Source organism: Varanus komodoensis, unplaced genomic scaffold (assembly GCF_004798865.1).
Source record: "Varanus komodoensis strain SLA01 unplaced genomic scaffold, ASM479886v1 scaffold80, whole genome shotgun sequence".
NCBI lineage: Eukaryota > Metazoa > Chordata > Lepidosauria > Squamata > Varanidae > Varanus > Varanus komodoensis.
Genome location: NW_025336482.1, coordinates 827057 through 854805, shown reverse-complemented (window position 1 = coordinate 854805; position 27749 = coordinate 827057). Strand labels below are relative to the sequence as shown.

General features: G+C 51.9%; 1 protein-coding gene across 9 annotated transcripts; it reads right to left on the bottom strand.

The window, feature by feature from the left end:
* Positions 1 to 78: 78 nt before the first annotated feature.
* HOMER3 (homer scaffold protein 3) lies at positions 79 to 26419 on the bottom strand. Of its 9 annotated transcripts, none has more exons than XM_044455947.1 (11): positions 26224 to 26419; positions 25687 to 25810; positions 24591 to 24731; positions 16598 to 16754; positions 15422 to 15553; positions 11987 to 12094; positions 8364 to 8485; positions 6648 to 6804; positions 2100 to 2207; positions 1025 to 1105; positions 79 to 645 (listed from the first exon to the last, which is right to left on the bottom strand). In XM_044455947.1, exons 3-11 carry the CDS (start codon positions 24665 to 24667, stop codon positions 457 to 459), a joined length of 1131 nt encoding a protein of 376 aa, XP_044311882.1. In that variant the 5' UTR covers positions 24668 to 24731; positions 25687 to 25810; positions 26224 to 26419; the 3' UTR covers positions 79 to 456. The 9 variants fall into 9 exon arrangements, with proteins under 9 accessions (XP_044311882.1, XP_044311886.1, XP_044311883.1 ...); XM_044455951.1 differs by lacking the exons at positions 24591 to 24731; positions 26224 to 26419 and adding exons at positions 17612 to 17751; positions 22069 to 22152 and having other exon boundaries at positions 25687 to 26056; XM_044455948.1 differs by lacking the exon at positions 26224 to 26419 and adding an exon at positions 25962 to 26002.
* Positions 26420 to 27749: the final 1330 nt, after the last annotated feature.

Below are 27749 nucleotides of genomic sequence, written 5' to 3'. Positions count from 1 at the left end.
CCTGTCTTTTTTCCCGAAAGAGCATCAAAGCTTCCCTTTGGGTGTGTGTGTGTCTGTGTTTGGAATTCTCCAGTAATCTATAAAAAGCGATCTTGTTAAAAAGACACCGCAAGAGGGCTACAGGAAAGGCGGAGGGGATTTGGACTCCGCTGTGGGTTTAGGTAAGCAACAGTGTGGGGAGGAGTGCAGCTCTCTATCCAAAACTACAGGAGTGGAAAAACCTATTTACTGCCTCCGTCTAAGAAAAAAGGGCGCATCGTAGAAAGAGGAGCATCCAAAGGAAGCCGAGTCCTGGGAAAGAGGTCGGGAGGCGAAGTCCGAGCAACTCCGCTCCAGCAGCTGCCTCTGAAGGTGGAGTATTTGCCACTTCGCACCTGCAACCTTCGGCGGCTCTTGCTGGGGCAGCATCTTCGGAGGGCTGGCAGCCCTTCTCCCACCGCTGCCTCGTTCCCGGGCTCAGTTGCTCTCCACGAGCTTGGCCAGGTCCTGCCGCAGCTCGCTCAGCTCGAAGATCTTCATGTCCATGATCTCAGCTAGTTTGGCCACCTCCCGGTACATCCTCTTCCTCTCGGACAGGGTCTCGGACAGCGAGTGCTCGGCGAGGCTCAGGCGCCGTTCCAGTTCTGTGTTCCGTCTCTCCAGCTCCTGAGAAAAGAAGAGAGGAAAGAGTGAGCTCCCAAGAGACGCAGGGCCCGGTCCGATCCCTGGAAGAGCCAGCTGAAGGCCCGGCTGGAGGCTGGTTCCGGAAAGCCTCTGCTGCTGGGCTGGGCTGGGCTGGGCTGGGCCTCCATAAAGCTGCGCTGCTTGATCGCCTTTAGGCAATGCAAGGAAGCTAATCAGGGCACATGCTTTGGGGAAAGCCCAGGCACAACCCCAAGACACTTTCCGTGGGAACTGGAGGCAGCCCCGGTTCTTCGCTGGCAAAGAAATAACCCCCAGCACTTTCTTGTTCTTCAGCCACATCGTGAGAGCCTCCCAGGGCAACCTCTCCAAAGTGCTTCCCTGACCCGGTATCTCCGTTTACCTGCACCTTCTGGAGGGTTTCCTCACACTGGCCGTCCACTTCCCAGCTTCGCCTCTTCTGGCTCTTGAGCTGCTGAAGCTCCTGAATCATCAAGAAATGGTTTGAGAAAACAGAAAATATTATTTGCATTAATGCCCGGTGGCCAAAACCTGCCAAACCAGCTCGCCACCCCAAATTTCTTCCAGGAGCATCTGCTGCAACTGTCTAGCCTACCCCGCAAAGACTTCGCATCACGGCAAACAGAGGACATGTTGGCTGGGTTCACACGATGGCACAAGCCCGGAGTGGCCCATCCACAGTTCTGATGTGTGGCTCCTCCAGCCTCTTTTGGGTTGTTGTGCTCCAAAAACGGGCCCTGTGATGGCACCCGAGCTCCTTGAGGAGAGGGGCTGCCTAGGCATCCGCTCAAGCGCTGTGATGCGGGCGTGGAAGGGAAAATGAAAAGCAGCAGCGGAGGGCTGTGGAGTCCCCCGCACTCGGGTTTCTGGCTTGCACAGCATTCCTGGAATGGGTATGCAAATGATCCAGCACTTGCCCTGTAATTAAGCCTCTGTTTTAAACAGTTGATTTAATTGGCCCCCCTGTGAGGCGAGAGAAGGAGTGGAGGCTGGCAACAGCTGTCAATGGGAAAAGGAGCACAGTGCAAATGGGGGGGGGGGCAGGGAGCATTGTGCTAGAAAATGGGGGGGGGGTTGTAGTTCTCAGACACTGTCTCTGGGGAAAGGGGGGCTCAGCATATTCAATAAATCTGAAAAAAAAATAAAAAAATAAAATTTTGCTGGCGTCTTTGCTGCTGCGATCAGGGCAGAGGGAGGGGGGATTTGGCCCCTGCTTTTCGCGAGCACTGCAATCTGGGGTACAGGCTTCCAAAGAGCAGAGAGGTGGGTCCTTTTTGGCCAGTGGCATGTATAGTGGTGTGGATCACGGGCATTAGAGATCTGGCCAGGTAGGCCCCGGCACGGCCACCTGCAACCTGCAGGCCGAGGCAGAAGGCTGCCGAGCAAGGCAGGGCTTCTCCCCACAGCCGGCTCTTCTCCGCCACGCCGTCCCCGCTAGCCTGGTGGCTCTTTCGCACCTCCTCTTTGGCTTTTACCAGCTGCTCCAGCTCCTCCAGTGCTGGACTGGGCTCTTCCTTGGCCTCGTGGGCGGCGTTCTGCCTCCTTTCGGCCTCGAGCTCCACCACCTGTGGGGGGTTGTGGGTGGGAGTGGGAAGAAGATGGAGGCGGATGGGTTACTCGGTACAGAGGAGGCTTCGGGGGGAGAGGACCTCTGCACGAGAAAAAATACGCATTGCTGAGCTGGCACGCACGCACGTGGACAGAGATGGGAGGGCAAGAAAGTTCGAGGCAATTAAGTGGTGGACCCATGGATCCATCTGCTGATGCGCCATCTGTGGAGAAGCCTCCACAGAGTTTGCCAAGCACCTTTGTTACTGTCTCTTTGGAGCCAGGCAAAAACAGTCCTATTTTCCAGACATTTTAACAAGTGAGTTTTATTGCGTATGATTCTAAGCCATCAATTCTACATAGTTTTTAGGACTTCCATTTATAAGGTTTTAATCTATCATGCGTTAACTCTCAGCTGTTAAATCACTGCAGTATTGTTGTATATTGTTGTTACGTTGTTGTTGAACATGCTGTCGCCTTTTTGTTATTGCTATTCCTTTTATTGTCACAGGAGTTTTTTATTTTATTATTTGTTAATTGTTGTGCTGTAAAGCAGCTCGAGAGTCCCATGAGTCCGTTAATGTGGTATACAGCTAAATAACTAAATAAATAAATATCTGGGAGTTTGAGCAACTGCAGGAACTGACTTGGTTTGGGGGAGGGTTTGCTGTCTAAATTGCGCCCCCAAACTGTCTTTCTGATGCTGCCACTGCTTTTTATTCACTTTCTCCCCCTCTTTCCCACACACCACTTTTTCAAGCTTTCTGAAGGACTAGAAACTTGCGCTTTTCACCCACTGAAGTATTTCTTTATGCCAGAGATCAAGTCCTGGGCTGCACAGCTGTCAGAAGGGGGGAAGCTGCTCCAGAGGAAGGAGGGCCAATTTTGCCTATTTATTTATTATTTATTTTTTATTAAAACATTTTTATGCTGCCCCATTCGCCGAAGCCTCGGGGCGGCTTACAACAACTCCAGTGACAACTCCAGTGAAAAATATACAAGTGGAAGGGTTTAAAAGGCTCTTCTCTGTCCAAGCTGGGTTAATGATCTGAGTCATGTCGGAGAGCTTCATGTACATCTCCGTGAAATGAGAAAAATGGTCACCTTGCCCTGCCCCACTACCTCCTTTTACCAGGACAAAGATAGCGCTCTCAGGTCCCCTTTGCCCTCTTTCCACACTCCATTGCTGCAAGGCATAATCTGGAGGGGCAGGATCCTGAACTTGCCCTCGGAAGCGGAGTTCTGGTGTCTAGGGTCCCTTCGGCTGCTGCAGAGGCTGTGCCTGCTCTCTTATTCAGAACGTCGAGAGAACAGGGGCAGGGAGGAAAATTCAATTATTCAGAGGGTAATTGCAAGAGGACTCGTTTTTAGAAGCTCCTTTTTCAAGCCTGAGCAGCTGCGTTGAAAGGTGGGATGGGGAAGCAGGGCTGGGCCAGCCTGTGTGTCTTTTAAGGAGGAGACGTGGCAGAGGTCACGGTTCCGTTTTCTTGCTCTGGATTGTCTTCCCCATCCCGTGGGAACCCCACACTAGCCTGAGGCTGCAATGCACCCCGTTGCTTTAAGGATGCCCCTTCCCCATAGAACGGTCTGCTCTGAGCCTCCTAGATTCATGCCCTCCCCACAAGCTTTCCAGGAGAATAACTGGGACAGAATTTCCTCACTGCTAAGGGGAGCTCTCTCAAGCTGCCAGCAAGAGGACAGCTCTGTCCTTTCCTGGTTCCCCCACCTTGGGGTTCTTGGGGTCAGGCTGCAGGTGAGCTCCTAATGCCTGTGGGGGGCTTTTTGAGGCATGGCGCGTGCCCCCAAATAGACCACCCATAAAAGTTTCCTCCTGCTCAGAGCAAAACACTTTTCTTCTGGCAGGTGTTCCAGAATCTGCAAACATGCGTTTCCCAGGGTCGGGTTTTTGTTGCTCACACTTTCTTTTTCTGCTAGCTTTTCTTGTTTGATTAGTACCTGCCAAAACTGTGATGTGCTTTTCTCCTTTGAAGACACAGGAGATACATGTTGCAAAAAGATAATAAAACTCTCCCAACTCCAGTGGCTTCAAGGACTGCAAAACAAGTTTAAAAACAAACAAAAGCAAGCCAAAACAGCAAAAATGAGGAATCCTAGATTCTGGCCAGTGTTTAAACTCCCGTTTGAGCCTAACCTATTTAAGGGTGACCTCCTACACATACTAAGGCAGAAGAAAATCCTGCAACTCTGAGCATGCCATAGTCAGCATGCAAAAGCTGGGAGTTACAGGACATTTTCTCCTGTGCAAACGGAGCTAGGATGGGTCCCCAGACTGCTTGATTCCAAGAGCGGACGGCTCGCATTTTTGGAAGTGTGTGTATGAGCGAGGCGGGGGGGGGGGGGGGGAGAGAGAGAGAGAGATAGTGCAACTTGCATGCCCAGGAATGACAATTCCAAGCCACCCCAGGCTCCAAGGAGTTTCCCCATGAAGCGCTTGCTGTTTACTTGGCTCTGCAGGGAGGAGACGCACAAGGCAGGGCTGGGGAGAGACTTCTCCTTTGTCTGTGAAGATCGTGACTGGAGCCTGTCAAGGGGCAATTTGTCTCTCCTTGTCTAACCCAACGACCTTGGAGGGAAGCTAATTTTAGCAGCCAAGGAGCGTTTTTTACCATGCCAAGCAGGCTCTGCTGAGACAGAAGTGAGCAAAGCAACGCCATAAGCAAGCGCACAGACCCCTCCCTGGGACACAGTCACATCTAATATTCCCTGGGAATAATTCGGATAATCTGGATGCTCCAGACCCATTTCAGCCTGGAACGGGCCCCCAAAACGAGCTGAGTCACCCTGGCTGGTGACCTTTGTTGGGACGTGTGAATTCAGCCCCCCTTTCCTCCCAAGCCTCCTGTGAAAGGCCTGGACCGCCTGGCAGGGCTGGCTGAAAGCCGGTAAACCAAGGCTGAATTTCAGCCCGACAACAGTATTCGGGACAGGTGCTTCTTGGGCAGAGGAACTGGATGGATGAATGCTAAGCTGTAGCTGGAAGGGTTGGTGGACCAAGTCTCCTGGTCCTGGTAACCCATCGCTGGCAACCTCGTGGTCAGACTGCCGCTGTGCATTCTGCAGGGGGCTGCCCCTGGAGACAGATGCAGCTGGGTGGCTGCCCTGGCTGGTGAGGGAGCAGCTGTTGCTTTCATCGGGAGGGCTCCACGCTGGGTGTTGCTGTGCCCCAGAGCCCGTCCCGGGCTTTGCTATCAGTCTAGAAAGCTGCGTATGAATTAGAATTGTGGAGTACCAAGGAACGCTTTTACGGATACCTCACACCTTGGAGCAATTGCATGGGAGAGGGTACCTTCTGTTGCCCCCCGCAGGCAAAATCCCGGAGACAGGGCCTTTCTCATGTTTGCCCCTAGCTTCTGGAACGCCCTCCTGAGCAACAGCTGCCTGTGCCCAGGCTGGTGACTTTTCGTTGCTGGCTTAAACTGTTTCCTTTATGCCAAATCCTTGTTCTTGTGTGGTCAGTGTTGTTTTGACCCTGATTGCACAGGGCGTGTGGGTCTTGTTCACACTCCCATCCCTCACCGGGCTCTGATTAGGAAAGAGAGCAGGACATAAAAACCACTGAATCAGTCAGTCATCCCACAGCTCTGTGCAATGAGCCCACTGCCAGAAATGCAAAAGAGATGTACTAATTAAGCGATTTAGAATCTGTGGCGAGGATGCAAGAGGAGCGTTTGCATGAGCCACTGAGCTAGCCTGGCCAGGAATTCATTTCTGCCAACGAGGAGGGCGTGGCGTGCGCTCAGTGCTGGCCTGGTGGGCTCAGCAGGATGAGGCCCGGCCTGCGCATTCCTGGATTGCTCTCTTCCTTCCCAGCCTTGGCCTCTTGGTCGGGCTCCGCTCTTTGCTGCATGGATGGAGCCCAGTGGATCTGAGAGGCTGGAGTTCAGGTCGGTGCAAGCGAAGCACCGTTTACCTTGCCGTTCCTTAGCTGTCCTCTTCAGATTGGGCCAGGATTTGCACATTGTTGAGCTATTCTAGTGAAGCGATTCTTCATGTCAGCTACTTTTATCTCCTTTTCTTTGTGCTTGGCCCCCAGAGGGAAGGAAAAGGTAAGGAAAATGCAGAGGTGTGCAGAGTGGAAGGGTTTGCTTCAGAATTGAGAGGCGAGCCCTGACTGGACTGTTCCTTTCCTGCATTTCTGCCACATGACCACTAGGGGGAGCTGTGGGGTGGCAGGCGAGAGCACCCAGATGAGAGGAAAAGGTGTTTTCTTCTGCTTTTACTATTAAATGGTGCATTTCTCTGCTCTCAGAATTTACTCCAAAAGGGCTAGTTGGACACAGATGTGAAAATAGAGGGTCATGCCACTAACTAAGGAGCCTGTTAAGCAGGGAATGCCAAAAGAACAACAAATGTCTCTTGGAGAAAAGCTCTAACTGCTACACTGCAGTGCAACGGGGTGGCCCCTTTAGACGCTGTGCCTAAGAACGCTTGCTTACTCTCAGCCGCAGCAGCTCCGTCTCCTCCTGATAGCTGGCCAGCTGCTTCTTCCACTGGTCCACGTTGGCGTTGGCTTCATGCAGGGCAGCCACCAACTTGTTGTTGTTGTCTTGCAGGGTGAAAAATTCTGCCTCCCACTGGACTTCGCAGACGGACCTGCGGGGTGGGAGATGGAGGGCAAGGAAAGAACAGACAGGAAGGGTTTTCCTTTGCTGAGCCTCATTTAAGGCAGGTGACACAACATCTGTGTTGAAATATCAGCAAAGGAGAAAAGAGAGAGCACCGCGCCAGACACAACGAAACTGCAGTACCGTGTTTCCCCCAAAATAAGACCGGGTCTTATATTAATTTTTGTTCCAAAAGATGGACTAGGGCTTGTTTTCAGGTGATATCTTATTTTTTTCTTACGAAAGCTATAAGATTCTTGCCCCAAGAGTCCTCTACGAATCCTTTCTTGTACTTGATGGAATCGCTCTTTCTTTTCGCACTCATCTTGCCTGGGGGTCAAAGTATTATTCCCTTTAAAGCTACCATTAAATCAGGTGTTGACTGAAGACTTACGAGGCAGGAGTGGCAGCACACGAGTGCATTAAGCATGTCCGTTACAACACACGACACGTTGAATTACGAAACACGCCTGCTCGTTATCAAGTGCGCACGTTATTCGTGTGTCATGTCTGTGCTCCGATCGGTCATTCGGCAATAGGTCTCAAGTTCATCTGTTTACATGGGTGTTTCCCTCTCATCCTGAGGCACCCGCTTGGTGTTTACAAATACTATAATTTATATTATCATTTATTTTAAGTATTAATGCCAATAGTATTATTTATTTATATTTAAATATATATTATTATTATTTTATAATTCAATACATCCGTACTAAATGCGTCCATCTAGCTAACAATCTTAACTGGGCCTTATTTTTGGGATAGGGCTTATATTATGAGCATCCTGAAAAATCATTGGTTAGGTCTTATTTTCGGGGAAATATGGTAGCTTCAAGCTGCTGCGTTTCTGTCCTGTGTGTGGGGGTCTCCTGTAGGCATTGGCCCTGTTCTTCAGGGCTTGTTTCTCTAGTTTCCCCTCCACTACCCTTCCCCACACAAATTTCTCCTGGCCCCCAAATGGCATTAACATAGTTGTTCAGAAAGGGGGCCACTGCTGGGGAGGCTGTGTCCTTCCGGAAGCATCTTCTGGCCCTCAGATGAACAGGAATGTAAAGAGGAGTCTGAGGCAGAGATTGCAGCACATGGGCCAGGATATATATGAGTGCGTGTATAGGGAGACAGAGAAAGCAAGAGAGAGAGACAGGCCTTTGGGTGTTCTGGTCCCGAACTGCAAAGAATTTTAAAGGTCAAAAGCAGTGCGCCAGCAGGTTTTGTGACTGAGGGACAACAGCAGGCCATGACACAGTCCTAGCTGGCAATCTAGCAGTTGTGGTGTCATGGTGAAGAGCACAGGACTGGCACTCAGGTGATCCGGGTTCGAGTCTCCACTCAGCCATGGAGCTCACTGGGTGACCTTGGACCAGTCTCAGCCTACCTCACAGGGTTGTTGCGTGTGGATAAGATTGCGAGGACGAGGACGAGGAGAAGATAAGCCTCCTCAAGTGCCAAATTTAATAAATACATCTAGGTGGGCGTTTCAAGATTGCCTCCCAGGTGATGTTCCCGGCATCCAAGCACGGCTGCTGCCATCCCGTCCGCCATGCTCACCCTTCCGAAAGCATCTTCTTGATGCGCTCCCTTTCTGTCGTCATCTCCGTGTCGGCGCTCTGGCTCCGGAAGAGCTTGTCATCTCCGGGCCCGTTGGCACTGATGATAGGGCTGGGCAGAACCTGTGGAGCAGAGGGGTGTAGGGTCCAGCTCAGGAGCGGTGGGGAGTCTATGCCCCAACAGCTTCTCCTGGCTCATGGCAACATCCGCAGAAGCCAAGAACTCCCCTCCAGATGGAGGAAGCTCACACGCAGGCTCACACCCCTGGGCCATCCAGCCTGGCACTGCCTGGCTCCGAACTTAGCCAAGATCAGGGCTGTCCCTCAAGCGCCATCTCTCTTTTGGGCTCCTCTGCCCTGTTTGCAGGTGGGGTGTGGAAAAGGCTGTGCATGCGAAGTGAGGGCAAGGAAGAGCTGGAAGGGGCCCTGGAGGCCATCAGGTCCACCCCCTGCTGTCGCAGGGCACCAGGTGACACCCTCCCACTCAGGTGGCTGCCCAGTTTCTTTCTGGATGCCTCCAGTGTGGGAGAGCCCCCACCTCTCCAGGCAGTGGGTCCCACTGTCCTATCGCTCTGACCATGAGGAAGCTTTTCCTGATATCTAGCCTGAATCTGAGCTGATAGTTCTGCATCCTACACTCTGGTATCAGCAAGAAGAGACCTTGGCCTTCCCCTTTGGGATAGCTTTTGAGGTAGTTTATGAAGGCTATCCCTTCAAATCTTCTCTTCTCAAGGCTGAACAGGAAGGGCAAGTTCCAAGTTCTCTCAGTCTCTCCTCATAGGGCTTTCTTAGAATCACAGAATAGTGGAGTTGGAAGGGGCCATGAAGGCCATCAAGTCCAACCCCCTGCTGTCGCAGGACACCAGGTTACACCATCCCACTCAGGTGGCTGCCCAGTTTCTCCTTAATGTCCCCAGTGTGGGAGAACCCCCCACCTCTCCAGGCAGCTGGTCCCACTATCCTATCGCTCTGACCTTGAAGAAGCTTTTCCTGATATCCAGGCTGAGTCTGGCTTGCTGCAGCTGGACTTGATTATTCCACGTCATACATTCTGTTATCAGTGAGAAGATAGCTTGACCTTCCTCTCTGTGAGAGCCTTTGAAGGAGTTATAGAGGGATGTCATGACCCCCCTCAGACTTCTCAAGGCTGAACAGGAAGGGCAAGTGCCAAGTTCTCTCAGTTTCTCCTCACAGGGCTTTCTTAGAATCAAAGAATAATAGAACAGAATTGCTGGAAGGGGTCCTGAAGGCCATCAGGTCCACCCCCTGCTTTTGCAGGACACCAAGTCACACCATCCCACTCAGGTGGCTGCCCAGGTTCTCCTTGAATGTCCCCAGTGTGGGGGAGCCCCCACCTCTCCAGGCAGCTGGTCCCACTGCCCTATCGCTCTGACCATGAGGAAGCTTTTCCTGACGTCCGGCCTGAGTCTGGCTTGCTGCAGCTGGACTTGATTATTCCATGCCGTACATTCTGTTATCAGTGAGAAGAAACCTTGACCTTCCTCTCTGTGATAGCCTTTGAAGGAGTTATAGAGGGATGTCATGACCCCCCTCAGACTTCTCAAGGCTGAACAGGAAGGGCAAGTGCCAAGTTCTCTCAGTCTCTCCTCACAGGGCTTTCTTAGAATCACAGAATAATAGAATAGAAGAGCTGGAAGGGGCCCTGGAGGCCATCAGGTCCACCCCCTGCTGTTGCAGGACACCAAGTCACACCACCCCACTCAGGTGGCTGCCCAGCTTCTTTTTGGATGTCTCCAGTGTGGAAGAGCCCCCACCTCTCCAGGCAGCTGGTCCCACTGTCTATTGCTCTGACCGTGGAGAAGCTTTTCAGCCTGAATCTGGGTTGTCACAACTTGAGTTGATCATTCCGTGTCCTACATTCTTTTATCAGTGAGAAGATACCTCGGCCTTCCTCTTTGTGATAGTATTTGAAGGATTTATAGAGGGATGTCATGACCCCTGTCTGTCTCCTCTCCTCAAGGCTGAACCTGCCCAGTTCCCTCACTCTCTCCTCACAGGGCAGTGTTTCCCAACCCTGGATCAATTCTGTTGCCCTCCACTGGACCCTTCCTAATTTTCCTGCCTCTTCCTTAAATCTTGGTGCCCAGAACTGGACTCAGTATTCCAGGTGGGGTCTGACTGGTGAGGAGCATGGGGGAACTACAGCTGCCCGTGATCACACACTTCACCTCGATAATCCAAAGCACCTTCGGAATCGTATGAGTGCAAGGGCTCTGGGAACCCCTCTCTCTGCCGTGCTGCAGAGCTCCCGCTGTTCCCCCTCCACCCTCCTCCTGCTCCCCAGGACAAGGGACTGCTTGCATTCCTCCTCCTCACGGGCTGCCATGCCATCTGCGCCCAGCCAGAACGCCACGTCCTTCACCTGCCAGGATCCGCACGTTGCCCAGGAGATCAGAGCAAAGCAGCCCTCCCTTGACTATCCTGGGGGGAGGGGGGCAGAGAAATGCACCCTGCAGGGTATCCTTTGCTCCTCCTAACACCAAAAGCTGGAATGCCCCCCCTCCCCATTTCTTCTGCATTTTGGGAGGTGTTAAATCTGGGCATCGCATGTCCACTCTGTCTCTCAGCAGCACAACATAAACCATCTTTCCAACTACAACCTCCACCTGAGCTTACCAGGCCAGGGCCTGATCCAAAGGGCCGTCTCCTCACAGATAAAATTTCTGGCATGCTTTAACACACCAGAGGCCAGGGTGGGGGGTGGGGGAAGAATGCAAGTTTCTTTCCTCAAAGAGTGTCAGTGAACCTTTTCTCTCCCGAGTTTTAGGAGGGCGACCAGAGTTCTGTTTCGGTCTCCTTTTATCTCTCACTGTGCCAAATATATTTCTAAAGTGACCCAGTTATTACGATTATGCCCCTCTCGTGGCTGCTGCCTTGATGCTTTAACTGATGCATCGCATTTGCTTTTAATCTCATTATTTTAACTGTAGGTTTGTGTTGCTAATCCGGAACTTGCTGCTTGCGGCCCCCTTTTGACTGAAAGGCAGGGGAAGGCAGTCGGAGTCCCATTCATTTATTTATGGAGTTTGAAGAAATGCACATGGCTGAAAGAGAGGCCCATGAAAATGGTAGGCGCTCTCCAGAGATTCACCCCTGGCTTTCTTTCAGCCCAAGAAAGAATTCAGAGGGGCCCAAGACCAGCCCAAGCCGGCAGCCTCAATATCCTGGGTTCAAGCACGTCCTGCAAGCAGGGGAGATATGTAGCAGAGGCAACGCAACGAGCTGAGGATGCCCTTTTGGGCTGGGTCGGTACAAGGCCTTCCGAGGCAGCAGACGGGAGTCAGTATTTGCTAAAGGGAAGTACAGCTTGATGGACATCAAGGTAACTTCCTCTGTTTCAGTGTCTCACTTTATCTCAGTGCCTATTGAGGCCCCGATGGTGAGGGTGTTCAAACTGAGGCTGGACATGCACATGGTGGGCATGTCCTGAGCGGAGCCGGCTGGAGCCGGGGGTCAGACTAGATGGCCCGGGAGGCCCCTTCTGACTCGCTCGGATTCTAAGTTTCTACGTTTCTTTACTTCATTGTGGGTTGAAGCTGCTGAAGGATTTGGGGGTGGGGTGGGGGGATAACAGTGCCCGATCCTGCTGCCCCCTCTGCTTACTTGGTGGGAAGTCAAGCTGAGCGCAGGGCTGGTCAGTTCCGTCTTGTCTTGCGATTTCTCCCTTGCTAAGCGGGTGGCTTCCTTCACCTCCTGGAACTTCTCTGCGAACTGCAAGGACAGCAACAAGGGAAAGGATGTAGCCTTAGTTTCAGCAGCCAGTTGAGCATTTGCCATTTTTCCCGCAAGGTTTTGGTTGTGTTTAAACCACATTTCCCCCGATGAGAATTGCTGGTGCTCTCAAAAGTCTACACATTGTTGGTGATCTTTCAGTGGGTGCCATAAAGGAATTATAGTAAAATGGCTTTTTAATTTTCTCTTATGGTCAGCACAGAAGGACTTGGAGAAGAGCAAATCTAGTCATTCCGGAAGAAAAGGGATTTTCTGCCCATCTGAACCAGGGATCTATTCTCTAATGGCTCATCGCTTCCAACTGCTACAAGGAAAACAACCAGATGTAGCTTCAATCGCTAAGACTAGCATAGCATTTATAATGAATTTAAAGCATGCCAAGTTGAGTGAACCATTGAACTTTATATTTTCAAAATGGAAATATTTTCCTGTTGCCTGCAGGCCTAGAGAAGGCTCCAAGTCCAGCCTGGAGCTGTTGCAGGACCCACGGAGTTTGCTGTATGTATGCTCCGCTTCAGTTTGAGACTCTGAACATGGAGATGCTGTGAATGCCCCGTGCTTGGTTTTGTTTTTTAGCCGCTTGCTTAGAAAGAGCCTTGGAGATTGAGAAAGCTTGCATTTCTTTCAGTTGGCTTACTAAAAGCATTAGGCTAATATGAATTTCACCTTCATGGATCACTGCCTTGCTGTGGCGAAGGGGCTTGCATAGCTCAGTGAAGCGATGAGCAATGCCGTGCAGGGCCATCCAAGACGGACAGGTCATAGCAGAGAGCTCTGACAAAACGTGATCCACTGGAGAAGGAACTGGCAGCCCACTCCAGCCCTCTTGCCATGAAAACCCCACGGACAGTATCAACAAGCAAAGAGTTATGAGGCCGGAAGATGAGCCCCTCAGGTGGGAAGGTGTCCAGTGTGCTCCTGGGGAAGAGCAGAGGGCTAGTACTAGTAGCGCCAGGAAGAGTGAAGCAACTGGGTCAAAGCCGAGAGGACACTCAGCTCTGGATGTGTCTGGTGGTGAAAGGAGAGTCCGATGCTGCAAAGATCTATACTCCACAGGAACCTGGAATGTAAGATCCATGAATCAAGGCAAGCTGGACGTGGTCAACTAAGAGATGACAAGACTGAACATCGAAATCCTGGGAATCAGTGAACTAAAATGGACAGGAAGGGGTGAATTTAATTCAGATGAGCATCAGGTATCCTACTGCGGGCAAGAATCCCTCAGAAGAAATGGAGCAGCCTTCACAGTCAATAAAAGAGTAGGAAAAGCAGTACTGGGATACAACCTCCAAAATGAGAGAATGATCTCAGTTCAAATCCAAGGCAAACCATTCAACATCACAGGAGTCCAAGTCTGTGCCCCAACCACTGGTGCTGAAGACGCTGAAGTTGACCAGTTCTATGAAGGCCTACAGCACCTTCTAGAATTAATACCAAAAATGGTGCCCGTATCATCATGGGAGATTGCAATGCTAAAGTAGAATTTGGAAAACTCAGCAGTGGCCACAGGATTGGAAAAGGTCAGTTTACATTCCGATCCCCAAGAAGGGCAATGCCAAAGAATGTTCAAACTACCGCACCATTGCACTCATTTCACATGCTAGCAAAGTGATGCCCAAAATCCTACAAGCTGGGCTCCAGCAGTATGTGGACCACGAATTACCAGAAGTACAGGCAGGGTTTCGAAGAGGCAGAGGAACTAGAGATCAAGTTGCCAACATACGCTGGATCATGGAGAAAGCCAGGGAGTTCCAGAAAAACATCTACTTCTGCTTCATTGACTATGCTAAAGCCTTGGATTGTGTGGATCACAATAAATTGTGGCAAGTGCTTAACGAGATGGGAGTACCAGACCATCTTATTTGTCTCTTGAGAAACCTATATGCGGGTCAAGAAGCAACAGTGAGAACTGGACACGGAACCACGGATTGGTTCAAAATTGAGAAAGGAGTTTGGCAAGGCTGTATACTGTCGCCCTGCCTATTTAGCTTATATGCAGAGCACATCATAAGAAAGGCGGGGCTAGATGAATCACCAGTTGGAATTAAGAGAAATATCAACAACCTCAGATATGCAGATGATAACACTCTAATGGCAGAAAGTGAAGAGGAACTAAAGAGCCACTTGATGTGGGTGAAAGAGGAGAGCACAAATGTTGGCTTGAAGCTCAACATTAAGAAAACTAAGATAACAGCATCCGGTCTTATTATTTCCTGGCAAATAGATGGGGAATACAGACAGTGACTGCAGCCAAGAAATTAAAAGATGCTTGCTCCTGGGGAGGAAAGTTATGGCAAATCTAGACAGCATACTAAAAAGCAGAGACATCACCCTGCCAACAAAAGTGCGTACAGTCAAGGCTATGGTTTTCCCAGCTGCAATGTATGGATGTGAGAGTTGGATCACAAGGAAGGCTGAGCGCCAAAGAATTGAGGCCTTTGGACTGTGGCGCTGGAGGAGATGCCTGCGAGTCCCCTGGACCACAAGGTGATCAAACCAGTCAGTCCTAGAGGAGATCAACCCTGACTGCTCTTCAGAAGGCCAGATCCTGAAGATGAAACTCAAATGCTTTGGCCACCTAATGAGAAGGAAGGACTCCCTGGAGAAGAGCCTGATGCTGGGAACAATAGATGGCAAAAGAAGGAGGGGGCGGCAGAAGTTGAGGTGGCTGGATGGGGTCACTGGGGCAGTGAGTGTGGGCTTGGGTGGACTCCGAGAGATGGTGGAGGGTAGGAAGGCCTGGAGGAATGTTGTCCATGGAGTCGCAGGTGCATGGACATGACTTAGCGACTAAACAAAAAACCAAATATGGATTTTGGAATGATACAAATCACCAAAGTTTAATCATGTGGTTGAGAGTGCTCCAGGTAGGTCACCTGGGTTTGGATAGCCCAGCAATCCATCACGGGGCCAATAACCCCCAGAATAGGCTGTGAGTTGTTGGGGTGTTTGGTTGCCGCCCAAAAGGCCTCACTGTCTGAAGCAGTCTGCGTTCACATGGCTCGACAACCCATAATGGCGTGTTCTTCGTGATAGGTTTTCCTATGGCACAAGCCCAGTCGATCACGTGCCCTCTCCCATCCTCCCCAGCTTCACGACATGTGTGCGAGGATCAGAGCTTACGGGAGGCCTGAATTCTCACACAAACTCTACTTCCTGCTTGGATTCTGATGCGAACTTTTCCTGGATCACTGAGATGGGTTTGCGCATCGCTTTCCCACCCTCCCGATCCCTCTCCTTCAGAGAACCGGCTGCCCAGAGATTCCCCACTTGGGGGGTTCACCCCAGGCGCCCGCCCCTGCTCACCTGGGACAGGTGTTGCTCGGAGGCAAAGCCCAGTCCATACACCGTGTTGGCTCTGCTGTCTGCCCACTGGCCAAACTTCTGCGAGGTTTTCGTGAAGGTCATGTTGGGCGTGATGGTGCTGTTGATGATCGCCTGCCAGGGTGGTGGAGAAGCAGCAAATGTTCAAAGGCCGCCCTGGACAAGATGGAGGGTTGGCCCAACCTTTATAGTGCGCTGTGGCAACCCTGGGTGAGCGGTGGCAGCGGAAAACCCTTCCAGCTGAGTCCTGCCAGCTCACCCATCTGTGGGCTCCCCATGGCCTGGCTTGTGCCCCCAGGTGAGGTGCCACCTTTAGGTACATGGGGAGACGCTCTCCCAGCACCTGCTGCTGGTTTGCACAGCAAGATCTGGAACCTGCTGGGACCGTGAGGAGAAGCTAGGGTTGCTTCCTCTTCCCACTGCGACTTCCTGATTCCCTTGCCCATCACCTTGGCCCAGGAAAAGGTGTGGGTGAGAAAGAGGAGCAGTACAGGGGGGCGACACTGCCTTTCCAGGAACGCCCGATTAGGGTACCCAGAAGCATTGGCAGCGGTGCCACTCGCAGCTTTATTTGTTTGTTTGTTTGTTTGTTTGTTTATTTCTACCCCATCCTACATGAAAATCATCCCAGGACGGCTTACAATAAGAACGATACATAAACAGAACAATAAATAAACAGCATACATAATGCCAACAAAAAAGAAATGCGGCTGCAAATATTAAAACCAGTTAAAATTCCTTAACCCTTAAAATGATGGGTAAATAAAAAGGTTTTATTTACCTTTTATTTACCTGGTGCCAAAAGGAATATAAGGTCGGTGCCAGGCACACCTCTCTGAGGAGCGCATTCCAGAGTCTGGGTGCCACCACAGAGAAGGCCCTGCTCCGGGTAGGCACCCTCTTTTCCTCCTTCAGGGAGGGTTTCCGGAGCAGGCCCTCTCCTATAGATCTTAGGGGGTGTGAGGGCATATAGGGAAGTTCCTTAGAACGGGTGGTTAAATATCGCCATCCTGAGCCCAGTGGGTCCTGGTGGCAGGTATCTCCCAACGAGCACAGCATCTGAGCAGGCTGATGGGGGATCTCTTAAGTTACTAGTCCTCTTTGCTTCAGAGCTGGAAAGGAGAACGGGGGAAGCTGGTCTCTTGCGGGGCCTCTCACCTTGGTTCCTCCCACGCTGATGATCCGGTAGACATTGCGGGTGGCGTCGAAAAAGTAGGAGACCGTCAAGGCATACTTGCTAGCCGGGATCCAGTTCCTCTTGGTGGCCGGGTCGATCTGAAAGATGTGAGCCCGGGTGCTGAAGATCGGCTGCTCCCTGTGGCGATGGGGGGAGAAGGCGTGGAAATGGAAAGTGAGGCTCTGAGCGCTAACATACATCCAGCCTTTTCTGTCCCTGCAAGCCCCCACTGTACTTGTGGGCCCCAAAAGCAGACTGCCCGTTTGGCTGGGTGGAAAAGAAGGGAAGCCTTCCAAAGGGTCCTAAAGGAGCTAAGGAAGGAAATGGGGCAGATTCTCACAGGTGGATCTCAAAGAACAAACCCCCCAAGAGCAGCCCGATTCAGGTCCCTCCTGCCTTGAATTGTTTAAAACGTATTTTAGGGCCTCAGCTACTTTGGATGCCAGTATAAGCAGGGAAAATGCCAATTCTTGTCTCGTGGACGGGGTTATTCTGGGTTCACAAGGGCTGACCATGTGGATTGTGGTTGAAACTTCAGTTACTGTGCTGTCCAAACTCAGCTGTGCTAACAAGCCATGATCGGTAACCCCAAACAACCCATGCGGAGAACACGGTTTGGTTGCTGGGCTGTGAACCGTGGGGTGTTTGCCGTGGTCTGTGATCTCGGCTGGCTGCAGACAACAGGATAAACCCACATTTCGAAAACAACCCACTCTCAGCCCATACTTGAGTGGTGGGTTATTGCATCATGCGAACCTGGTTTATATCCCCCAGAAACAAACAAAAAAAGGAAACTTTTCTCATGTTTCAGGACTTCAGCAATCCAGCCTCCACTGATAGTAACAGTTTCCAGATTAGCCAGCTCTCAATTCTTCAGGTCCAAGTTCCAGTCCAAAGAGGGATTATGAAGTCTTGCCACTGTTTGAACAAATTATAAAATGCATTGCGGCCTGCATTTTAACGCACGTCAGGGGGAATTGAAGGCCTGGAATTACCTAATTGTTGTCATTGGTTAATACTGATCGAGGAGGCAGGGTAGGCGACTGGGAGTTTTAAACGACCATCAACCACCGGGTTAGTAGTTTCACTGTGCCAAAATCCCACTCTGGCTGGGGTCTGGCGGCCGAATCATTTCCTAGCGTTGACACATGAAACACAAGGGGAGGAGAGAGATGGGAGGTGGAAAGGTGAGTCCAAACAAGGATTTTCAGAGCTGCTCATTTGTAATGACTTTTGGCCACTGTGGAAAAAGGAGGAGGAGGAATCCACCCGGTCCCAGAATGCCAGGTTGCTGCATCCCATTAACATGTACCCCTTTGGTAGCCCTGGTTCAGAAGTGGTCCAGGTGCTTGTCACATCTCAGCATGGGCACTAAATGGCAACAAGGATGTCATGTATGGGGAGTGGTTAAAAGAAAAAGGATAAAGTTATGAAGCAAGGTTTCTGCAACAGTAAAGGGAGGATCAGTGTGGGCAGCAGGCCAGGCAGAACGACCCCTGCCCAGTTCCTCACTGTCTCCCTGCCAACAGCCTGAGATGCTAAAGCAGTACCCTTCCGATTAAAGCAACATGATACGGGTTCCTAGGAGGGGAGAATCTCCCCCAGTGTTCACACCTCTGCCTCGCTAGAGCAGTCTTCCCCAGCCTGGTTCCCCCCAGCTGTGTTAGAGTACTGGTGGACTGTGGGAGTGGTAGAGATGCAAAACCTCCAGAAAGGCCTTCACGTGTCCTGGAGAACAGATGGGGCAAGGCACACAGCTGTGGCAAGATGTACTGTATCTCTATTAGTGCAAGGAGTCAGAAGTTAGGAGAGGCACTCGCTGCAAGATGCAGTGACTAGATGAAGCCCTGGAGAAGGGGAAGGCTGATGGGCCTCCTAGGTCTGAGGGCTCAAAGGCCGCCTCCCATATCAGAGGCTGGGGGCATCTTCCTGGGGGACACGATGGGAGGTGAAGCAGAACCCCTGTGCCCACAGGACTAGAACAGAACACGGGTCTCTGATTCTTGTGCATCAGAGCTCTTCATGTGCTCACAAATCATTTCCCGATTTCTAAATTCACTTCTCTGCATATAACTCAGCATGAGCAAATTTTATACAGGCCTGCTTTTGCCCTCTCTTTCTCTCTCTTTGGTGATTCACAAGCCCTGGTGATGGATACACACAAAGTTCTGTTCCCTCACCAGTGCAAATGGACTCAAAGCCGTGACAGGCTCTCCAGGGCTAGAATTAAAAGTTGAAAGTCTCCTAGGTGATCTGGAATTAAGGGGGAGTGGATGCGGTGAAGGAAAATGAAGAGCACCACTTCCATCAAAAGTGGTGCTCTGCACAAAATTGCAAAATAATATTGGAGGAGAAGTGAAGGGGGGGCGTCCTCCAACACGTGTCACCCCAGATGCACTGGACAAAATTGCCCGGGGGATGCTAACAGGTGTTGTCTAAGACTCCTGGAGAACGACCCGCAAGAAATGCGTCAGCCCTGGACCAGTGCAGCCTTCCCCACATCTGCGTGATGGACCGAGGCTCGCAGAATATGCAGCTTTCCAACAGCAGCTGCTGGATTGCCAAGCCGAGTCTCGCAGGCTTCAGCCTCAGACATCCTGGCGTGCCCGAAGTGGGCTGGAGTTGCCCACGGGCACTGGCGGGAGCTTCGTGCTTTGCTGGAGCAGGCTGCAGAGTCACTTACCAATGCCAGCCACCAGCAGGGAGCAAAAGGGCCCCCCGAGCATCTGTGCTTGTCAGGGGCGGTGGGGGGGCTCTCTCTTTCTAAAGGTTCTCCGAGGCGTGCAAGATTGGTCCGGCACTGTGCGCTTGGCTGGCCGGAGAGCGAGGAGGAGAAAAGCTGGATGTCAAGAGCACAGCAACAAGGAACAAATATGGAGGGGGAAGAAGAGAGAGGAGAAGGGGGGAATGGCCCCAGAAGGGCAGGGCAACAGAGGAGGAGGAGATGGGAAGGGGGGGAAGCATGACGGCTGCCACCTTGTGGGGATGCACGCCCTTTTCACACTGGAGAGAGAGAAAGGGGGTGCCATCAAACAATTTTGGTTTGCCTTTGCCATGGTAACTTTTAAGCCACTTAAAAATAGCCTTTGGATGTTCTTGGGCCAGCGCAGCGCCCTGCGCAACGCTCTCTCCTTCCCCCTCGTCTCCCACTGTCCAAGTGCAAAGACTTCAATGTCACACACGCATCTGTAGACACTGACAATGCCAGACTCTGCTGGGGTGCGCTGTGTGTGTGGGAGAGGCAGCGAGAGATGTGACACGGCCACGTGGACAGAAATGTACCGAAAGCCACGGCATGGCTTCTGCAAGGGCCAGGCTCCTCGGCTTTTCCAGGCTGAACTTCAGAGCAGAGGCAAAGCGTGCGTGAAAAGGAAACAAGAAGCAAAATGTGGAACTACAAGCTGTGCTGAGGAAGGACGTGTGCCGTTTCTGCCCCCAAACCAGTCCTCAAAGTCTTCAGCAAAAACCTGATGCCTCATTGCATTTCCTCCCCAGCTTGCCTCTCCCCTCCCCTCCCCTGTGCCCCCTCTTCCCTGCAACATCAGCACTACTCCACCAATCCCTTTTCTCCTCTCAGCCCTATTTGCTTATCTAGCCACCAACACACCCTGCATTAAGGAAAGGGCTTAATAATGCTGGGTTTAGCCGGCCTGGGAGAGGAGGGCTGAGGAAGGAACTCAGGGGGCTGTGCTTAGCTGTGGAATCACGCTTGGCATTCACGGCGAAGGAGGAGGAGCGTGTGACAAAGAGAGGTGAAACACAACGGGGAGAACAGCCCGGAAATAACACAATCAGCTTCCTCTACGTTCAGTTCTGGCACCTACTAGTATTCAGTGGCATGCAGTCTCTGTTTGAACACAAAACTGCTCAGGTGCCACTGCTGAGAACCATCCAAAGATTTCTCTTTCTTGGCAAAATTGCCCAATCCTCCTGTAAAACCGCCTGAGCACCTGTGGACTCGCTCCGGGTTTCCGACGCCGCTGTCGCGATTCTCACACTTCATGCAGCCCTGTCACCAGCTGCTGCTTCTGCCTGACCTTGTCACCACAAGCAAGAGGGCTGGGACACCGCCAGCCCCTGCTCCGTGCGGCCCCCGTTGCCTGGGCCGGAGTCAGGCCGGTGGGCCACCCGGCTTCCGTGCAGGACAGGGGAAACAAGCCCAAGGCCCCCTGGCCATGGGTCCCTGCTGGACTTCGGGTCTTGGCACTGCCCCCCACTCCGTCCCTCAGCTGCCCCCTCCTCCTGGAGCTGAAAGGGGTTCCCCTGGGGAGTTCCACCCTTTCATGTCTCCTCTCTTTCCCCCCTTCCCACAACCTTCCCAAAGCACCAGGCAGCATCCCTGTCAAGATACTCCCCCCTCTTTCCAGATCTGCCTCCCTGCTGAATTTAAAGGGGGCGTGAGGGCAGGAGGGGGGCTCTGATTGGTTCCCAGTGACCACCTCACCCATCCAATGGCCTGCTTTGGGGTGGGAGCTAAGGAAGAGAGATGACATGCAGGGAGAGCGGCCACTTGGCCTTCCCCATCCAGCCCCTCTTTTGGCGCTTCCTCCCAGGCAGCTGCCAGCGGGCAAAAATGCCCCTTTGCTGGGCTTCCCCCCCACCCCCAACTCGCTTCTCTTTCAGGAGGTGCGGGCTGGGCTGCTCGTGTGGGTCACTGAATTGCTGCTTGTGTCTTCCCCGCCTGCTCCCCCCACCCCCCGTGCATGAGCGCAGAGCTAAATTTTATCCCAGCCTTGGCAAAGGCCCCACCGCAGACGCCACAGCTGCTGCTGTTGCTTGCAGGCTGCCAGAGAGGCGAGAATTCGACCCAGCCAGAATTCCAAAGCGGAGCTCGGAATCGCTATCTATAGAGGATGGCGTAAGGGTGGCTGTCCTTCCGATCGACCCGGGATCCTGTTGCTGACAAGGCAATAGGATTAGCGGGGAGAAATTCCAAGGATTTTGAATCAGGCCTGTGCAACCACCTCCCATCGCTGTGATGCGCAGCAGCGAAAAGGCACGGATCTGGACCCGTCTGGAATGGTTTGCACTGGTTGCCGATTGCTTTCAAGGCTGGTATTTTTTTTAAACTTCTGAAACCCTAAACAGTTTAGGTGCGGGCTATCTAAAGGGCTGGCTTTCTGGTGATGACCATGGCTGGTGAGTCCGTTCTGCACAAGAGTCCTTTTGCATGTGCTGTTACTTGGAGAAGGCTGCATGCAGGAACTGGGTTTCTCTTCTGCTCTGTGCTTTTCAGCTCTTTCTCCGTTCCTGACATGTTAGAACAACCACGGAAGATTTTGCCTAGCCTGATTTAAGGAACAACACGAACCTGAGCAGTGGTTCAACAGCAAAAAACAAAACCCTGCAGTTTCGTATTTTAAGCCCATGTAAAAATCAAAGCATCCGCGTGGCCACAGGAATAAAGCGGAGTCTCATTTGCTGCCCTGATCTCCCCACAGCTTTCACTCACATTTGGGGAAGCCCCCGGGCTGCAGAATCTTGCTTTTCAAGGCCAAGGTCGTGCCCTTAGCTGCACAATGTCCTGGAAACAAAGCTGAAATGCATCTTAATAGGTTAGAAAACTGGGCAGAAAGAAATTTAACAGGCATGTAAAAAGTGTTTAAAGTGTTCTCTGCTGTTGCGTATACAAACCCCTCTTTGAACCCAATAGTGCTTGGACAGCCATTGGGGTTTTGATTGCTTGGGGGGAAAGCAACTGAGGGGAGACATGATAAAGGGGTACATAAATCTGCCTAAAATGAAGAAAGTGAACAGGGAAACTGGAACCCAAGTGGGGTTATCCAGTGCTGGTGGAAGACTCAGGGCAGGAGAAAGGACTTGTCAACACAGTGCAGAGTTAAACTAAGGAACTGGCCACTGCACCTTGGGTGGCTTTAAAAGGATTTGGCTGAATTCACGGAGGTGAAGACTATGCATGACCGCTAGTCCTCATGGTTCTCTGTCGGAGTTTTACTTGGGGGAAAGGCCCGCCTGTCATGCTCTCTGTCAACCCTCAAGGGAGTGGGGGAATCTCACTTCCGTGTTTTGAAGCTTTCTCTCTCCAGGGCTGCCTCCCTGGCGAGAGGCGGCGAGCGCAACCCGGAAACGTGGCCAAGGGCTGGCGGTCGGCCCACGGCTGTGCTGAGTCAGCTGGGCTGCTTGCTCCAAGGTGAGCACTCGCGGCATCTCCCCCACCCCGGCCCTGCTTTTCCCTCCAGCTCAGGCAGCCTCCTGTGGGGAAGGTGCCCCCTGCCCTGGAGCCGAAAGGCATGGCATTCCCGGGAAAGGAAAGGGGCCCGGAGCACAGTGCTGAGAGTGCAGCTGTGGAGCTGGCGAAGGCGACGGGGCCGCTTCCTGGAGGAAGGGAAGCCCATTGTGGTGGCCGGCCCTGAGGACTACAAGCCGCCTCCAGTATCCAAGGCAGCTCACCAGTGGTTGGGGAACATGGGCTGGGAGGGGGGGGGTTCTGTTGTGCTGAAGTCTTAGCTGGCAACTTGGCAGGTCATTTCGCTGGCCTCTGTGTGAAGAGCCAGATGGAGCAGGGTTCCTATCCAGCCTGGCTCTCAGCTTCCTTTGTTTTCATGTCCAGTCCTCCCAGCTGGGCTGGGGAACAAAACTGGGCCTTCTGCATTATAAGCCAGGCATTGAATCCTGCGCAGGCACCCCTTTGCCACAGCCTCGCATCCCATATTGAATACCTGATGGGGCACCACCGATGCCCTCACAGGAAGGACCTGTTGGCCACTGGGGACTCCCTCCCTGTTTTCCCTGCAAGAGATCCTAGAGAAACTCTGTGCAAATGAGAAGGCGGCTGTGCCTTAAAAATAAAGAAAGAAGGAAGGACAGGGACATAGCTCGCCAGCGACGCACAAAATCTACGTGCAGGAGATCAGTCTTTTCAGGTCATGCTGGGAAAGACCACCCTGTCTGAAAGTCCAGATTTTTCCTGCAAATAAGGGTGGAACTGACGCAAAACTGAGCTAGCAGGTTAAGGACAGTCTGATATTATGCAAGGCAACGGCCGAGGTTTTCTGTGGTATTTTCACACAGTTTCATCCGGCACCCAGTCCGTCAAGAAAGGGCTCCGCCTCCCATATTGTTCCCAAACGAGGGAACACGTGCCCAACAAAACCTTTTGTTTTTGACACATCTTTTCAATTTAGCCTTTTCAATGATGTTGCATTTGGAGCATTTGTTGTTTTCATTTTCTCAGGTTTGCTTTTAATTATTATTGTACGTTTTTCTGGTTTTAAGTTGTCCTATGCTGCCCCTGGAACATTTTTAGTGAATGAGGTAGCATATAAATAACAATGATTAATTGATCAATTAGTTAATAATAAACAGGAGACCAAGGGGTGCACCGAATTCAGAGGCTGCACTGCCTCGCCTCCCACAGACCCTCTCAGGGCCTGTGTCCCAGTGGCCAAAATTTGGCAGCAAGGAAACACAGCTTGGTTTTAAAAGCCAAAAGCATGGCTTGCCAACACAGTGGCAGCCGGGAGGGGAAAAGCCGACCTTTGAAGACGGACTCCCTTTTGCAGTGGCCACGTCACAGCAATTGGTGGCTAACCACACCTTTGACTTCTAAAAGCCATCATTATTTCCCAGGCGTGCCTGGGCAACTCGGAGGCAGGAAGCAAAAGGAACGGCCTTCCGTTGTTTTCTACCCCCGTAGGGCTGCTAACCAGGCATGGATCACGCCCCTTTCCCTAATGCCACCCCCTTTCCCACCAGTTGGTTGGCAGCTCCCCCATCTCCAAACGCTGAAGCTTTATTCTTGCACAGATAATAGCAGGAAGAGCTTGAAGTCAGGGGTAGCTGGAATTTTGGCTTCACTCTGCCCACCACAGGAATGGGCCCCTGAGAAATGAAACTTGGCCCTCGGGTTGAAAGAGGTTCAACGCCTCGATACAGTTCAACAGCTTGTGCTCCATAATGTCCAACCAGACACTGCTGGGAAACCTCCGAGTGGGACGCAAAGGCGATGCCCACCTGGCTGGCGTTTGGCACTCAGCCGTCACACTCACGAGAAGCACCGCGGCACCGTCACGAAAAGCTTCCCTGGACATCCGGCTCACATCTCCTCCCAAGTCCTCTCAAGCACAAGTGGACCAGCAGCCAGGAGGGCCAATTCTGCACATGGTGTGAAACACAAAAGTCCTTTCCCTCAACGACTCCAGAACCCACTGTCCGTCCTTCTCCTGAAAGCAAAAGTCCTCTTTCTCCCAGTCACCCGTCCTTCTATTACCCAACGTGGTGCCATCTTTTCCTCCTGCGCCTACTAAATCAAAGAGTTCATTGTCCAAACTTCCTGGTGCCAGTACCAGAAGACAGTGTCCGTCAGGTTTATGGGGTCCAGCACAGACGAGTCTACACACAACAGAGGGACCCATCTGTATCCGAAGAGTCTGGCAGCTGGGGATTGCCAGATTTCCAGATCCTACACTTGGTGTCCACCTGAACTCTGGCGCTTTCTCAGAATAGTGGCGGAACCGGGGGAGCGGGGGGCGGGCGGGTTGCATGCACGGAAGCACCAGGGGAGCCCTTGTGGCCCCTTACACACATCCATCCTGGCATAAGTGGACTGCAGCGCTTCGCGTCACATGCAGGGAGTTTAATGGGCAATTTCGGATTTTACACTCCACAAACAAGGGCTCAAGGGCCGATCATCTCGCGCTAAGTGGCCAGCTGGTTTTCGCATCAAATTCTCCACATGCTGCAGAGAAGCATTGAGCCTGGGAGGGGGTGGAGAGGAGAGGAGAGCAGCGCGTGGCAGTATCGATTTAAAGGACATCGACAAGAAAATTAATTCTCCCTTTTCTAACAAGGAGAAAGCATATCCCAGTCACGCCCCCTGGAATACCCCCCTTCCACCCCCAAATTTAAACCTTGCAATAGAGAATTTTGGAAAATCGGTTCCTGGGAGGGAACGGTAAACTTTAGGTAGGACACGCTTAAATCGAGCCCACGGTTGTCCAGGCTATGCCGCATATTTGTTCATTTGTGCTGTTTCCCCACAAAGCTACAACCCTCCCATCTGTGGCTGAATGTGACTCTTTCACAGTAAAAAGTCAAAATTGCTTCTCACCCCATCTTCCAGTCTTTCTCTTTCGGCTCTCGCTTCGATCTTCTTTCCACGCTCCCTCTTTCCTTTCCTTTCTTTCACGCTTTCTCCGGATCCGGATACTCCTCAAATTTCCTCCGGAATTTCACTTTGGAAATCCATTAGTTTGTGATGGGCAGGGAAAGGGGAGGGTAAAGATGTGTGCAGGGAAGACAGAGAGAATGCAAATAAATAAAAATACGAATAGATCCCCAGTGGGTTGGGACTGGACGGGCAGGCTGCGCGCTAGGACAGCTGACCTCTCCCCCCAACAAGAGGGTCTGCCCCTCGGCACGTCCCTTGGGACCCCAGAGAGAGGAACTTTCTGCCTCCTGCTAACAGATCCGCGTTTTCCCCCTCTTGTGTTAGAAAGAGGGCGGAAACAGGAGGCGGCTGTCAGCTGGTTTTATGCGTGTGCAGATATTTTTCCATTCTTTCTGCTGTTCCAGGCAAGCTAATAGCTTTCCCAGCACAGGCTAAACAACATTTAAAAATAAATCACACCGAAGCAGTGCCGCTTACCCAGTTTGTGTCCTTTGTGAAAGGGGGCGCCTTGCCATGCAGTGTGTTTCGCTTGATGTCTTTGTTCTCCTTTTTATGTTTTTTTTTTTTAAATTCTCTTCCTTCCTTTGCCAACTCTGCTCCTTCTCCGTCTTCTTCTGAGTTTTCTTCTCTAAAGGGGGTTTCTTTGTTGGCTCGAGGACGCCACCTGCTGAAAGATGCTCAGCTCCAACATGACATCTGCAGGCGGCCAGAGATCCTGGCCCTTTCCCACGAGGAGCTCTGGATACCTGGCCTGGAACACCTGGGGGCAAAGTGGCTGCAGGTCGGAGCAAAGCATGTTGCCTCCCAGGCGTCGTAAGTGTGAGAGATGGGATGCCAGTGTGGTTGGACTGGGGAGACTTGGCTTCAAGCCTCCACCAAGTCATGAAGCCCTCTGGGAGACTTGGGGCCACTCACCGATTCCTGCTGTAGGCCACTTCGCAGGGTTGTTGTGAGGATAAAATGGAGAGGATTTTGTAGCCAAGGTTGGGGTTGTTGAAGGATAAGACATGATATCCCTCTATAAGTCCCTCAGTGGCTGTCACAAAGAGGAAGGTCAAGATTTCTTCTTGCTGATGCCAGAGTGTAGGACACGGAATAATCAGTTCAAGTTGCGGCAACCTGGATTCAGGCTGGACATCAGGAGAAGCTTCCTCGCTGTCAGAGCAACACGCCAGTGGGACCAGCTGCCTGGAGGGGTGGGGGGCTCTCCCACACTGGGGACATCCAAAAAGAAACTGGGCAGCCACCTAAGTGGGATGGTGGAGTGCTCCTCGACCGGGAGCTGTCTCTGGAAGCCCAGGTAACGGCGGTGGCGAGGAGCGCCTTCCTTCAGCTTCAGCTGATACATCAGCTGCGTCCCTTCCTAGAGAATGACTGCCCGGCAACAGTGACACACGCGCTGGTAACTTCCTGATTAGACTTCTGCAACGCGCTCTACATGGGGCTACCCTTGAAGACGGTCCGGATACTTCAATTGGTGCAGAATAGAGCTGCCAGGTTGCTGACGGGGACTGGGCATTGTTCTCATATAACCCCAGTTCTCCATCAGCTCCACTGGCTCCCGATTGAAGTCTGGGCCCGATTCAAGGTGTTGGTTATGACCTATAAAGCCCTAAACGGCTTGGGACCTGGATACTTAAAGGAACGCTTGCTCCCATATATGCCCTCCTGCCCCTTGAGGTCAGCAGCAGATGTCCTTCTCCGGGAACCCTCTGTGAATGACATCAGGAGGGTGAGTACCCGGAGGAGCGCTTCCTCAGTGGTGGTGCCCCATTTATGGAATGCGCTCCCCAGGGAGATCTGCCTGGCGCCGTCATTATTTGCTTTTCGGCACCAGGCTAAGACCTTTTTATTTAAAACTTATTTTAATCGTTAATTTATTTATTTAACTAGGGGGTTTTTTTAGCCCAGAATGCACTGAGGTTTTATTGAGGTTTTATGGTACTGGGGGGTTTATTGTATTGGGGGTTTTAATGTATGGATGACTTTTTTGATGTTGTGAG

Excerpts from the sequence above, each read along its gene's own strand:
- HOMER3 (XM_044455947.1), bottom strand. The coding sequence starts at position 24,667 with ATGTCCAGGGAAGCTTTTCGTGACGGTGCCGCGGTGCTTCTCGTGAGT. Across the intron at positions 12,095-15,421 it reads CCGAGCAACACCTGTCCCAG|TTCGCAGAGAAGTTCCAGGA; the intron begins GTGAGCAGGGGC and ends CTGTCCTTGCAG. Across the intron at positions 6,805-8,363 it reads AAGAAGATGCTTTCGGAAGG|GTCCGTCTGCGAAGTCCAGT; the intron begins GTGAGCATGGCG and ends CCCACCCCGCAG.